General features: G+C 38.1%; 1 protein-coding gene across 1 annotated transcript in view; it reads right to left on the bottom strand.

The window, feature by feature from the left end:
• Nucleotides 1-12,281, bottom strand: part of LOC104073835 (histone acetyltransferase KAT2B) — a 14,730-nt gene extending 2,449 nt beyond the window's left edge. The window contains exons 1-8 of the mRNA XM_009573760.1: nucleotides 12,262-12,281; nucleotides 10,634-10,781; nucleotides 7,304-7,414; nucleotides 5,631-5,774; nucleotides 2,605-2,719; nucleotides 1,812-1,848; nucleotides 1,406-1,469; nucleotides 1,224-1,308 (exon numbers count right to left, since the gene is read on the bottom strand). Coding sequence (XP_009572055.1) covers nucleotides 1,224-1,308; nucleotides 1,406-1,469; nucleotides 1,812-1,848; nucleotides 2,605-2,719; nucleotides 5,631-5,774; nucleotides 7,304-7,414; nucleotides 10,634-10,781; nucleotides 12,262-12,281 — 724 coding nt within the window. The remainder of the gene's footprint in view (nucleotides 1-1,223; nucleotides 1,309-1,405; nucleotides 1,470-1,811; nucleotides 1,849-2,604; nucleotides 2,720-5,630; nucleotides 5,775-7,303; nucleotides 7,415-10,633; nucleotides 10,782-12,261) is intronic.
• Nucleotides 12,282-13,273: the final 992 nt, after the last annotated feature.

Below are 13,273 nucleotides of genomic sequence, written 5' to 3'. Positions count from 1 at the left end.
CTGCTTTGGGTTTGCCAACCCAGGCAGTAAATTCTTTGTAACCACTGTTCAGATTAAACAGCCAACTAGATCTAGCCTCTGCTCAGAAAAGCAGGCAGAGAAAACTCTGCCACAGGAGGGTATCAACATTCTTTTTCTTCATTGCTAGAAAACACATTTGTGTCAGGGATACAGGAAGGTGGTTGCTGTTTTATAAAGTACACGTACATTTGCAACTTGGAAATGATAAGTTGAATATAAAAAATCATTAAGCCAAACTGGTATACACAGGCCAGGAGCCTATGCAAAGCAACATGAACAAACACTTCCATTCTCCGAGAAACTGATTGATAGTAGCCTGCAATGAACTTGTTATTAGAGAGAATGAAACACAAGGTACAGAAACTGTAATCAGAAAGATGGAGTGAGTACTGCATAAACAATGAAGGAGGAGCAGGATTCAGTTTTAAATCTGCTGCAATACAAATCAAAACAAGCATCTGTTTAGAACAGCACTGAATCATCATTGAAATTTTATGACCCAGCAGTCAAAAGCAAAGAAAAATGTTATTAGCAGTTGCCTACTTCCCTTTGCAAGTAATCCTGCATAAACAATAGCTGCATGATTTAAAAATAAAAATAAATAAATAAAAAAAACACCTCGGACAACTTTGGCAGATCTAAAATACACAGATAAAATTGTCTTACAATCAGTTGCATGAAGCATTTTCCTAAACTTAAATTGGGGCAAACTGTTAAGACTTAATTAGAAAACCCTGGTACTTTTGAAAAGGTTTTCTCCATGTGATTTAGAAAGCTTAAATCTGTTTTTCAAAGCAATTCAAATGCTCAGGTGTTCCTGAAAGTTTGCCTTGAGATTTTTGAACATACCAGTAGGATCTGCAATGACCAGTTACCACATAAAGAACATATTCGTACAACTCGCATAAATCAGCTCAGTCCCAAAAGTTTCTAGCTGACTGCACCATTTAAGAGCTTGCTAGGGCTCTCTAGGGCATACGAAGATTTCACATGTGTACACTACAAATGCCTCACAAAGGTCACAAAGCAGTCATAAATTTCAAACGACAGCATTGTACTCTTGGCACTTCAGAGCTGCAAGCTATTCAGCTGCAAGTAATATATATCTTTTAACATAAAACAATCAGATTACAATTTATCTGCTATGTCTCCAGCTATAAAGATTTTTAAACTCTATACTTAAAAAATGTTAATGGCATTACCCATGGGAAACCTTATAACTTCATAATATCCAGGAGCTTCTGTTCTCTTCACAGGTTCCATGAAGGGCCAAGCGCTTTGATGGCTCTTTGATAAAGAAAAAAGTAAGGTATCTAATATGGAAACTCTATATTGGAAATCATTTAAAAATCTTTACAGAAGGTAAACTAGAACTAGCACTCACCTTCACCTGCTGCAGGATGGTTTTTAATGTGCTGTAAAGTTGATCTGGATCCTTGGGCTCCTTACTTGAAAGAAAATATGAATACAAAAAGATTAGCTTGAATCCCTATCTTCATTACTATGACATGCATCTTACCTAAAATCAACCCCAAAGTTTCAAGCATTTTATGGAAGAAATAAAATTAAAAACAAACAAACAAACAAAAAAAAAAATCAACAAAACCCAACACCCCACCCCCACCCCCCCAAAAAAAAAAAAACAACCAAACCCACTTAAGAACTCATCCCTTGCAGATTATTTATCTATTTTCCAATGGATGGAAGGAAATATCAAACGACATTATTTAAAGACTTTTCTCAAAGGAATCTCCAAACTGCTTCATCATTTTACTTTGTGCAGCACTTACCCTCTTTCTTTTCCGCTTGGTTTCCAGCCAGTCTCTCCTATACACCAACAACATGAGAGATTACATGAGAGCTACAGTAGGTCTAAACATTAACTGAGTTATTGCAACTCTAAAAAGATAAGCCATTTCAGCACTGCTGCAGTAAAATGGGTTTGTTTTAATAAAAGCTACTCCTAATAAATAACACAACCATCTAGCCTACAGACCCATTCAATTTCCTACATGTCTCTTCCTCCAAACTGCTGAAAAGATTCTAAAATATTCCTACATGAAACACACATTTTTTCAATAATTCAATGCATATTTTACCACAACCTCTGTAAAGTATAATGATGTCAAAGTTATCCAATTTGATTCCCTAGGGACAGAGAATAAATTGCAGAAAAGCACAGTAGAAAAAAATCCCCCAAAAGATGATACTTAAATATTCTAATTCTGTTTTGTCCTGTAAGTCCATGTTTAGCACAGAACAAATCCTTGTACAGGACTGCAGTGCGTAACAGTGCTGCCAAAGGGAAATTGCTGACTACACTGAGATACAAATCAAAGAGGGATCACATAAATAAAATTACACACAAGTACATAAAAGAGCATCAGCCTGGGATGCCTTGGGGAAGTCTCAAAGACAGCAATTGTACTGGAAAAACAACAATCTTCATAGAAATCAAATCAACAGACCAAAACAATTACATTTTAATCAAAAAGAAATACGTGACTACACTAGTATTTCTAGTCTTGGACCTTTCTTGGGCTGTTCTGCTTGTGTTCTACATTAAAACAGGATGATACATACTAATTCCAGGAATGCTTTCTATAGGAATCTGCCGTACTCCATCTTTGAAGCAAGAAAGGCCAGGATAAACTTTTCGTATCTGAGCTTGTTTCCTTTCTATGAGCTTTTTAATGATCTGTAATAAAGCAGGAGAGAAAACAAAAAATAATTAATTTGCTCAAAAGTAACCCAAAGGATTAATGCAAAGCTGTGATGATCAGAAACACTCTCGCTTCCTAATCTTATGGTCCTTATAGATCCCCTAAAGCTGCTAACAGGGGTGAGCTATCTGGTTCACTGATTCTGCAAATGAGGCTACCAAGCATCTCAGCTGCCTATTTAGGCACAAATCTGGAAGAAAAGGAGTCATTGCTTGCTGTATTGATCACAAGCAGCACAGCTCCTGGGAAGGTGGCAGCAGAGGTAAGGAAGGAAATTTCCTGGAAGCAGATTTGGGAACTGGCTCTAATTCTAACAGCTGGTGCTTCTGAACTGCTTCAGCACAGCCTGGTCAGAAATTTCAAGGCACATATTGAATGCACAAATTTCAAGGCACATATTGAATGCACAAATTTCAAAACACATATATGTTCATATTCCAAAATTTTAGAAATACCTGTTCACTTCAAAGTCTCCATATAATTGTAGGAGTTGCTTAGATAACAGTCAGAGATACTCTTACTCTTTCGAGGAAGTCAGAATGATGCCGCTCTTTGGAACCAATATTCTGTTCTGCTTGTAAATGCCAGAATAGGCTTTCCCAATTCTGAGGTACACTCTGTTCTGCTTTGCAACCTCATTACCTCAATTCTAAGTAATTTGCTCTGGTGCTCTTGATACACACTTAGACATTTACCTAAGCTTTGTGTGTCCTGAATATATCACTTGCAAAATGGCTTACTTCATAACTGGGAGTAAACAAATGCACAGCCACTCAGACCAGCACAGTTTGTGAGACCATTTTCCTTGGAAATAATAAAGATGGACATACTTTTATTTTTAAGGACCTTCACTCCCCCACACATAGTATTTTCTCTCAAAGAAGAGGAAAAGAAAAAAATCAGACTTTCAATAGAGGTTGCAAATGTTAAGAGAAATACAGTATACAACACCACCATGGCCAGATTCCAGCGTAACGTCAAAATATTTTGAAACTAATTGTTAAATCCGCCTTAAACCCTTCTTACAATTTAGGAATTAGTGGCTCTTCCTGATTAACACAAGCTGTTCAGTCAGTAACACTGATTACTCACAAGTCAGCGGGTCACGAAGCTTTGCATAAAGGGATTTTTCATATTTTTCAGGATGACTGTAAATGAGCTTCAAATCAGGCAGTGCAAATTCACAAATGGTGGTCTGTGACCGTTACCCAGTGTCAGGTGACATGGTGTTAGCAGCCATAGGCAAATACTCTAATTCTTTAAATAAAAGCTTACATCCTATGAAAAGCTTCACTTCTAAAAGGACAGGACTAGAAAAGTCTGATGCCAATGTACTGGCCAATACCAGCAGCAAACCAAATCAGTATGCAATCCATACTGTCAACATTCAAAATTCTACTTATGTCCAGGTATCATCTTCATTGCTTTTGATTTGAGCAGACAAGTGAACGTTCTTCATAAAGCTGCAGACTGTGAGGGCTATTTCTAAATTTCCTTGGAACAGGGAGAATAAAAAGCCTGATCTGTGTTTTGAGTGTCAAACAGGCAATCCTAAGATGCACTTCCAAAGGTGTAAATATTTATTCTCAGAAAAGATACAACAGCATAGATCAGTGTATAACAACAGCTTTCTTTCTAATAATGGTAGACATGAGATGTCTGGAGGACCAAGGCACTTTATCTCCAAGTGGACTGTCTCCAAGTGCTTTGGAACAATATGGACATCCTACCAAATGAGAGAGTGAAGAATGCAAAATAACATGTGCTAATAAAGCAGTTCCAGAGCCAAAATCTTAAAAACTACCTTAAGTTTTTGGGAGTGACATGCTGATGGTTTGGGCCTGGAACTGTATTACTGCAGTTAAGCATGCCTGAGATGTAACAGGCTACAAGAGACATGTCCGCTATCTGCCCACCCTGACAACATCCCATCCCTGAGGGGAAGGTGCTATGTCCAGCAGTAGACTGGGATCTGAAGAGTAACCCAACCAAGCAGACATGAGAGGGAAAAAATTATGATCTATGTTGTATGGATGTATGAAAACTTTCCCAATGAGTGAAGTTAAGAAACCTTGTAAACTAAATGTATAGCACTCAGGATTGTCCTTCTTTCTGCAAGCATGGGCCAAATAGTTCTATTGCAAGGAAAATGATTGTTCCACAAAGAAGCATTTTAACAAAATAAAAAGTCATGATATTTGACCAACCTTGAAAGAACAAATTATCCTTGTAATTTGTGTTTCTTTAAAAACCCAGGAAGGTATTTAAACACAACTGGAAACATCTTAATTATTTTGCTAATAAACTGCCTTATTATATGGAATATTATTATGGACTAAATAAAGAACATCCCACATAAATTCCAAAGAGGGACAGCCTGGAATTTAAGACAGCCCACCCTTGATTTGTATATTAAAACAGTGGCAGAAAAAATAATCCTCTTTCTTTCAAGTAAAATACAGGACATGCAGTACAAACACTCCATTCTGCAGTACAAACACTCCATTCAAAAGTCACTCAAACGAACACTACTGTCATTGGGGGAAAAAAAGAAAAAAATTGACAAAGCTGCAGAACAAACCAATCTCACAAGATTTTGTTTAGTTACCGTCTATGACAAAATTTAGCTATGAAATACTCCTCAAAAGATCAGTACTTTTCAACACTTCTGTTATCGTAAAGTTAATTTACGATTATTTAATTTAATGCTTCAACTGCAAAAGTCTGGCACTGGGACTTGAATGAAAGAATTATTCTAACTAATAAAAGTATACATTGCAATGTTTCAAGCACCAAAGCAAAGAAGAGAGCTAACCTGGCAGTGACTGAATTGTTTCTAAACATCTGAACGGATTATAATGTTCAATGTTTCATTTCAGCCTTTACCTCTTTTTGCTTTTTAATGATGACAGAAAATTCCGTGTAGGGGATCCTTGGATTTAATTCACATCCCATTAATGTGGCACCCTCATAATCCTTGATGTAGCCAACATATTTTGCTTTTGGTACTTTAATATCTTTGGAGAAACCCTGAAGAAGAAAAAAACTCAAGTTGTCATGATGCCATTTTTCTTTTACTTTTTTTTTTAACTGAAATGCTATGATGATTTAGAACCAAATTCATCATAATGTTAAAATACAGACAACACAACGGAAAGAATTACAGACCATGGTTCATAGTGTTGCAAACACCTTCTCATGGGAGTCACTTGATACAATAGTTAATTGCTTATATGTATAGGAAAAGAAGCGAGATAGGGGAGATGAAGAGATGGATGAAAAGATTTTTACTGTGGACAAATTTCCTGGATTTTTCCAAAAATTTGCTATTTTAATATTAAAGGATGCCAGTCCTGTAGTTATTAGTCAAGGGAAGTTGCTGTTGAAGTCGATGAGATGACAGTAATTTTATAGCCAGAAAAAACAATGATTTTTTTTTTTGCTTTTGTATTTCAAGTGAAAAAATAAGATAACAAATCCTATTAAAAGTTCCAAAGTTATACTAGAGCCTTCATACAGTTCAAAAGTTAATTGAAAAACAAACCCACAAAAGAATTAACCAAGACAATAAAAAGCAGTGTAGGACTCTCACTTTGGCTGCATTTTATTCTTCTGTTACAGTGGTATCTATGAAACCTCAGTAAAAATCAGGAATCCAACCAGGACTTCCGCCCCACAATTCATCACCAAAGGCTTCAGACTTACATGGAGAGTACACTGAGCACCTTCAAATTGGGGAAGGGACATTTCAGACGTGAAAAGGGTCTGTCTGCACAGACCTGATAGCAGTATCACAAGCCCAGCTTTTATGCATTTTGAACGTGTGAAGAGCAAATTGTATCGGTTTTATATACAGAATCATAGAACAGCTAAGGTTGGAAGGGACTTAAGGAGGTCATCTAGCCCCATCTCTGTTCAGAGCAGGTCTCATCAGATCTGGTTGCTCAAGGCCACGTCCAGTCTTGAAGACTGCCAAGGACAGAGATTCCACAACCTCTGGGGGCAACATTTTCCAGTATTTCACCACCCTTAGAACAGGCAGGGAAAAAAAAAATTTCCTTCTATCTAGTTGCAATTTCCCACGATCCAACTTGTGTCTGTTGACTCCATCTTCACTCTATTGTCTGACCAGATAGTGGACACCTGTTTAATCTATCAAATCTGTTTTGACAGATTAGACATTGCAATCTTTCCTGAACTTGAACCTCATGCTTCAAATCAGGAGGAGCTGTGAGCACGGTCAGGTAAGTTCTAGTCTGCCACAGGTATGTCTTGTCCTTCTTTACATGTCTTATAGAATCAGTGAAGGAATTGAATGAACGAAGAAACAGCCAACCCATATTCGACTGGTTTTTAGAGGTGACAAGTTATAGGCTATACCGTGCACCTATATTCAGATGATTCCGTCAAAGTAAAATGCATTATAAGCCATTATCATTACACAAGATGTGCATTTCGCATTACGCATTTTATCCAACTACTTTGTCACATCTAGTTGTTCAGTTCATTACTGCTAGATGTTAACTTCTTGCACCAAGTAATTTCTTACATTGACTTACTTGTTTTTTGAAGTAGCCGATAGCATATTCATCTGCATACGTAAGAAAGTTGAGAATGTTATGTTTGATGTGGTACTCCTTCAGATGGTTCATTAGGTGAGTCCCATAACCCTGTGTGAAACGTATGAGGAAAAAGCCATTACAAAGCCTTTGGGGACTGCACATACTAGAAACTGTGGACTGAGGGTTATCACAGACTGTTTTTCAAAATGCAGTCTTTCCTCTAGAACCAGTTTTAAAGATTTTCTCATAACTAACTTGGTGAGGCGTACGCAAGTTCAAAACGTTTTCAGCTTTGTAAGGATATCTTTGTGACCCAGCAGGCAACACAAAATATCACAGCTTCTAGCATCTGATTCACTTTTAATCTAAAAGAGACCAAAACCTAGACTCTCTCTAGTCTAAAGTGTAGCTCTAAAGAGGTACATTGTCTTGGAAGTTGTAATTCAAGGTGCACACATTTTTTTTTTCCTTTTAAGTTAGATATCAACTATTAATAGTCACATATTTGACTAATAACAAAACTACATCTTTTGTAATAATAGGGCGTCCTTTCTTAGCCATTTCACTTCTAAACTGCAAAGCAGTAGGAATACTGAAATGACTCCTTCTAGAGGAACCCGTTCTGAGATGAGATCTCTGTTTTATTGTGTTCTGTGCACCTGTAGCAGAAACAGCCTCTGCCTCAAAGGATTTATAATCTGAACTTATCATAGGGCATAAAAGAGAATAGTGAAACAGTTATTACCATAATAAGCAGCAGAAAATTATTCAGTCCACAATCGAATAAATAGCTATGCCTTCTGACTGCACACAGGAATAATTTCCATTTTCATTCAACCCCAAAGTAAACAAAAGGTTCCATCTATTCACATTTCCAAGTAAGCTAGTCTTCTCCTTCTGCTGTGAGATGAAGAAATGTAAAATAGACAGGAAAGCTCATAATAATGTGTTGTTCCTGCATATGTTCCGATTTTAACATCATGGAGACTAACTGGATACTTACAGAAATATACATGGAATCGTTTTGGGTACTCTGTTCTTGAAAACTGGGGAAATTTTTACATATGTACATAAGCCAGAAAAATAAATTAGAAAGTATATACTTCTGATTTAATTCACAATTTAATAGCACCAAACATGGAAATAGCCAGATAAAAGCAAGTTAGGTAAGTGCTGAAGCTCAATACAAAAAATTTAGTAGTGACACATTTTCTTTAAAATCCTACTAATCTAGGTACAAAATTTGTGCAGTAGTCTTTCCTTTCTGGCTAGTGTTTGGAGCATCTGGTATTCAGATCCCATATTCAAAATTAAGAGCTCATATGTGTAATAGTAAGTACCTCTGAATTTGAGGAAGCTCTTAAAGCCATATGTTCACTTGTTAAAGTGGCACACATCATGCACGGCATCAAATACAAAGAAGTGGTTTGACAACTGACGATTGGTTAAGTGGTACAGCATTTCTTAGAACTCAAAAGTACTCAAGATAATGAAGAGACTTTCTAATTGCAAATTTGAGTTCTCAAATTCTTTGAAGAGGACAAAAACTCTGAACCAAAATTTTTAATGAAAAATGTTTTCCTTAAATGCAAGCTAGCAGTACATCAGCTAGCCAAGCTCCTCACTTCCCTTCTCATCAGCAGGGTGAAAGGAACAGCATATGAGAGACTGACATTTTATTTACGCCTGAAACATTGCAATTCATTCCAGTAATTCCAAAGCATCTAATCTCTGACAAAAAAATGTCAACTTTGTGTCTCAAAGAAATGCCAGCAATTAGGATGACAATTACTTCAAACATTTTCTGCTGACCTATTATTTTTATAACCATCACAGGATTTATTCATTCTCACAAACGCTTGCCAAAAGGAAACTAAGCCATGTACAGGAAAATGTAAAATAATTTTGTAACATGGGATCAAACTATCTCAAAAACAATCCAACTTTTAAATATCACATATGAAGGAAAACAGTACCCATATTTCTTACTCCAACCTCAAATTGAATTAAAATAGGTATTTATTTTTCCCAAGAGTAGGCAGTTCACCCATGTGTGAACATTTAGTTTTTCTCAGTTAACTGCTGGTAGGGGTCACCTTACTCAGACAGGAATGTGGGAAGGCAAATTTTCAGAAATAGTCAACTGATACAGTGAGGCGCCCAGAGGGTAACAGAAGAAATTGTGCGTTATGTGTGCGTATACAACCTAGGAGGCACTCTGATGGGTCAGATTTATTTGCTCTATTACATTCTGAAAGGTTATTCCTAGAGAATCACAATGTACCTTTGGCAGTCTAACTTGTGTAGTGCAGTTGGTTGTTTTAGTAGAATGAAAACACCTTCTATGAATTAGTCAAGCTTAGAATAGACATAACTTAAGCATATTCCGTTATTGTTTGCATTTGCTAAAACACTTTGGATACTTTTATGACAGGTCACTGCTAAGTGCAGGGGAATGTTCCTCTCTAACACCAGAGTTGAATAAAATCAAATATAACCCAACTACTAACAGTTGTCACAGGCTTTCAATCCTACTGTATAACCCTTCCATACCCAGAGCTCTTCCCTTCCAAACAGGGCACACAATTTCTGCAGGTTCAACTGCTACAAACTCTGAATTAACCCACATCTCAGTTCTAACAGTTTCAACTGAAAAACATAAAGCTACAGCACCATCTAAAGGCAAAATCCTGAATCAAATGGTCATAGTTAGATCTACCTGCAGTCCCTGGGAAAGCGGGAGGAATCTCCTGTATTCATAGTGCTCTATATTCTTCCAGCACAGCTGCTAATTCTCAACACTCAGAGAACACTTTCTGAAATTTACTCATTAAAGAGTGTATAGAATAGGCCATGTGCTTATTCCAAGATGCAAAACTATACCTAATTTTTTTTTATATATCTCATTTTCATTGAAGTCATGTAACGCCACAAAGTGAACACAAATTACTGTCACACACAAGCAATACTTATTTCAGTCAATCATGAGGTGTTACACTACGCAGAGAGGCAACTGCTGGAGACAGAGGAGCGAATAGTCCAAGAATGGGAGACTACTGGCCACTATTGTGTTGAGAAAGGTTTTATTTATTTAATTAATTACAAGTAATCCTACTATTATGAGGCAATAATTTAGACTGATGAGTCTAAATCGGCACATTTGTTTAGTTTTTCTGTGTTATATTCAGAATCAGTGTAACTTTCAAACTCTGTTTCTGTTTGGCAACTCAGCAATATATTCAATGTGACTAACAAAATTAGGAGCATATGCAGTAGTGAATGGGACTCAAATACCTTTAATAAACTCTAGTAGAGAATTATTTTTACCTTGACTTGCTCATTGGAAGTCACAGCACAGAAAACAATCTCCGTAAATCCTTGGGAAGGGAACATCCGGAAGCAGATACCACCGATAACACGACCATCTTTTATTAACGCAAGGGTCTTGTGTTTCCTGAGACAAAAATAACAGTCACTTTAATTCATGTACGTAGTACATAAAGTGCCATTACCTTCCTTTTTTTAGAAACTTGATTCACTTCTTTCCATGATGCTAATGCAATTGTATATGCCTCTGTTAAGTTAGCTGCTTGTATCTACAGAAGAGTTGCTATTTTAACATCATGCTTTGAATTTACCATAAAATTCGTCATTCATGCAGCAAGGTCCTGGCCTTGCCAAGTACTCCTAGATACTAGGGTAATGCCCTATAAATAAGAGTTTTATTGCTTTCATCGAATCTATTGCTGACAGTTATGCCACTGCGCAGTTCTCAGGATGCTTTTACCCTGACTAAATTAGAAATTAATGGAGTTACAGGACAGCAAGTCCTTTCTAAGGGATTCCTATTTCCTTGCATGCACTCTCTATAGCTAAGATATCAGTTTCAAATGCAGCTGATGAAGCAAGAAATGATATTTCTTATTTCTAATCACCCACTCCTAGTGGAATGAAGACCAGAATAAATATCCATATCTATTGCACTTACATTGACTGCCAGGAAAGACAAAACGAGGTGCAATCTGAACTCGTGTCAAGGATTAAGAATTTTAGTGTAATCCTCAAGGTCTGGAAAGATTTATACTGCACCTGCTCTCTAGATTATTCAATACATGATATCATATAAATTGTATAAACAATACAGTACATTTACAGAAGGTATCTTTTTGGGGTGAAAGGTTGGTGCCAACAGTGAGCCCCTACTAAAAAAAGGTAGTCTGAAGAGTAGTTATATTTTATGTACCATCGTTGAAGGAGATTTTATACATTTTATATGTTCTTCTTTTTCTTGTACTTATTTTGGTGCTTTTTATTTGTGGAATGACAGCAACAATGTAGTAGCTTAAGCTTTTAATTTTGTTCACTCATGTTTGAGTTGTTTAAGCAACAAGATTCAGTAAGGATGGCCATTTCGGAAATAAGAACATTAAAGGCAATAATAAGTAAGGTAATTGCTGAAAGAAATTTGGGAAGAGAAGTGTTGGGCTCCAATATCTCACACTTAACGTAGGTTTGTGTATACCCACTACTCAGCATAGGTCTCCAGTGTGTGTCCCTGGAGATTCACGGCAGATGCTGGGCTACTCTGAGGTGTCCAGGCAATATGCTTCTTTTCCTTTGGGTCAACTGTTTGCCTCAGGCACATAAAGAAGGGCATTTTCTTGCTGTAGCAATATCCATACCTCTTTCTCAAGCACAGACCGCTCTCTAGACAGACACCTCTACTGAAGAGCACTTAAAGTACCAGCAGTTCCTCTCAGCTACTAGAAGAGTCTTTCCCAATAAGAAATATGGGAGAAGACCACGACTCAACACCACTACTTCAGAATTTCGCTTTGATGTTCGGTTATGAGGGAACCCGACTTCTTCAACCAGTAGCCTCTGCTTGAGATCACAGTGCTGCTAAGGCTCCTAAACTCAGACAAGAACCCGGTGCTGCCTCTCTCTCTCCCAACCGAACGGCGTTTGCCCCCATGTAGGAGAGGTGAAAGAGTCTGGACTGGTGCTGGCCCTCACGAGACAAGTGCTGTTTCCCTCTGAAGAACCCAGGAGAAGGCCCCAGGATCAGCCTCCTGTGCCTGGAGACCAAAGTCCTGCCCAACAGTCCCCAGCACTGGGCTGTTTGTGCTTCAGGGATGGCACAGACCCAGCAGCAGCAGCGTTCGCTGGCACCGAGAAAGTATTGCCGAGGGAATGCTAGTCAGCCTAAAAGCAGAGAAAATGGTTCCAGAAATGTTTTCATAACTGCTGCAGCTATAATACCGGGCACAAAGACAGACGCTGATATCACCGGTGGTGGAGAAAGGCTCTTGCAGAAACCAGGCTGTGTAGTTGGCTGTGATCGGCTCAGTCAGAGCTTGTCGAGGTCTCTGCTGACACACAACAACGAGCCCGCAAGCATCCTCCACTGTGAAGTGTTGCGGTCAGTACAGCAAAACCCTAGGCTATGACTGGGCATGGATCGTTCAGAGGCAGAAACTTTGGGAGAACATACTGGTCAAAAGGAAGCAGACTCTACAGGAAACACAATGGTGGAAAAGTGGACACTTCTGAGGAGAACCTCCCTTCGTGCTTGAGCAGCTGAGGCACAATTCAGTCAGGACACTAGGGTAGGTGGAGGACCATGTGCATGCAACCTGTGGATGCCGCTAGAGCCAATGTGTCTCTTTTCAAGTGCCTGCAGTGCAGAGCTGCACCCAAAGCAAGACACAAAACTCGCACTGATAAAGAGAAAAGCAATGTGCTTGGGTGAGGAGTGATTTCTCCCATGCTGATTTAAGTGCTGCTGTTCTTCATAAATCCTACAAGTTCTTCTCATTGAAAATCTGCTGCCATTTGGTTCACAATCTCCACAGACAGAGGATGGAGCAGCCTGCAAGTTAGTATGGGCCTGGAAACCACTAATAAGCGCCATAATTACTTTCTGACTTTCAGTTCTAACACTCGAAAGTACAAGATAGGTAGGAA

Source organism: Fulmarus glacialis, unplaced genomic scaffold, assembly GCF_000690835.1.
Source record: "Fulmarus glacialis isolate BGI_N327 unplaced genomic scaffold, ASM69083v1 scaffold7913, whole genome shotgun sequence".
Taxonomy (NCBI): domain Eukaryota; kingdom Metazoa; phylum Chordata; class Aves; order Procellariiformes; family Procellariidae; genus Fulmarus; species Fulmarus glacialis.
Note: the sequence above shows the minus strand (reverse complement) of the source record. Positions and strands in the feature narration are given on the sequence as shown.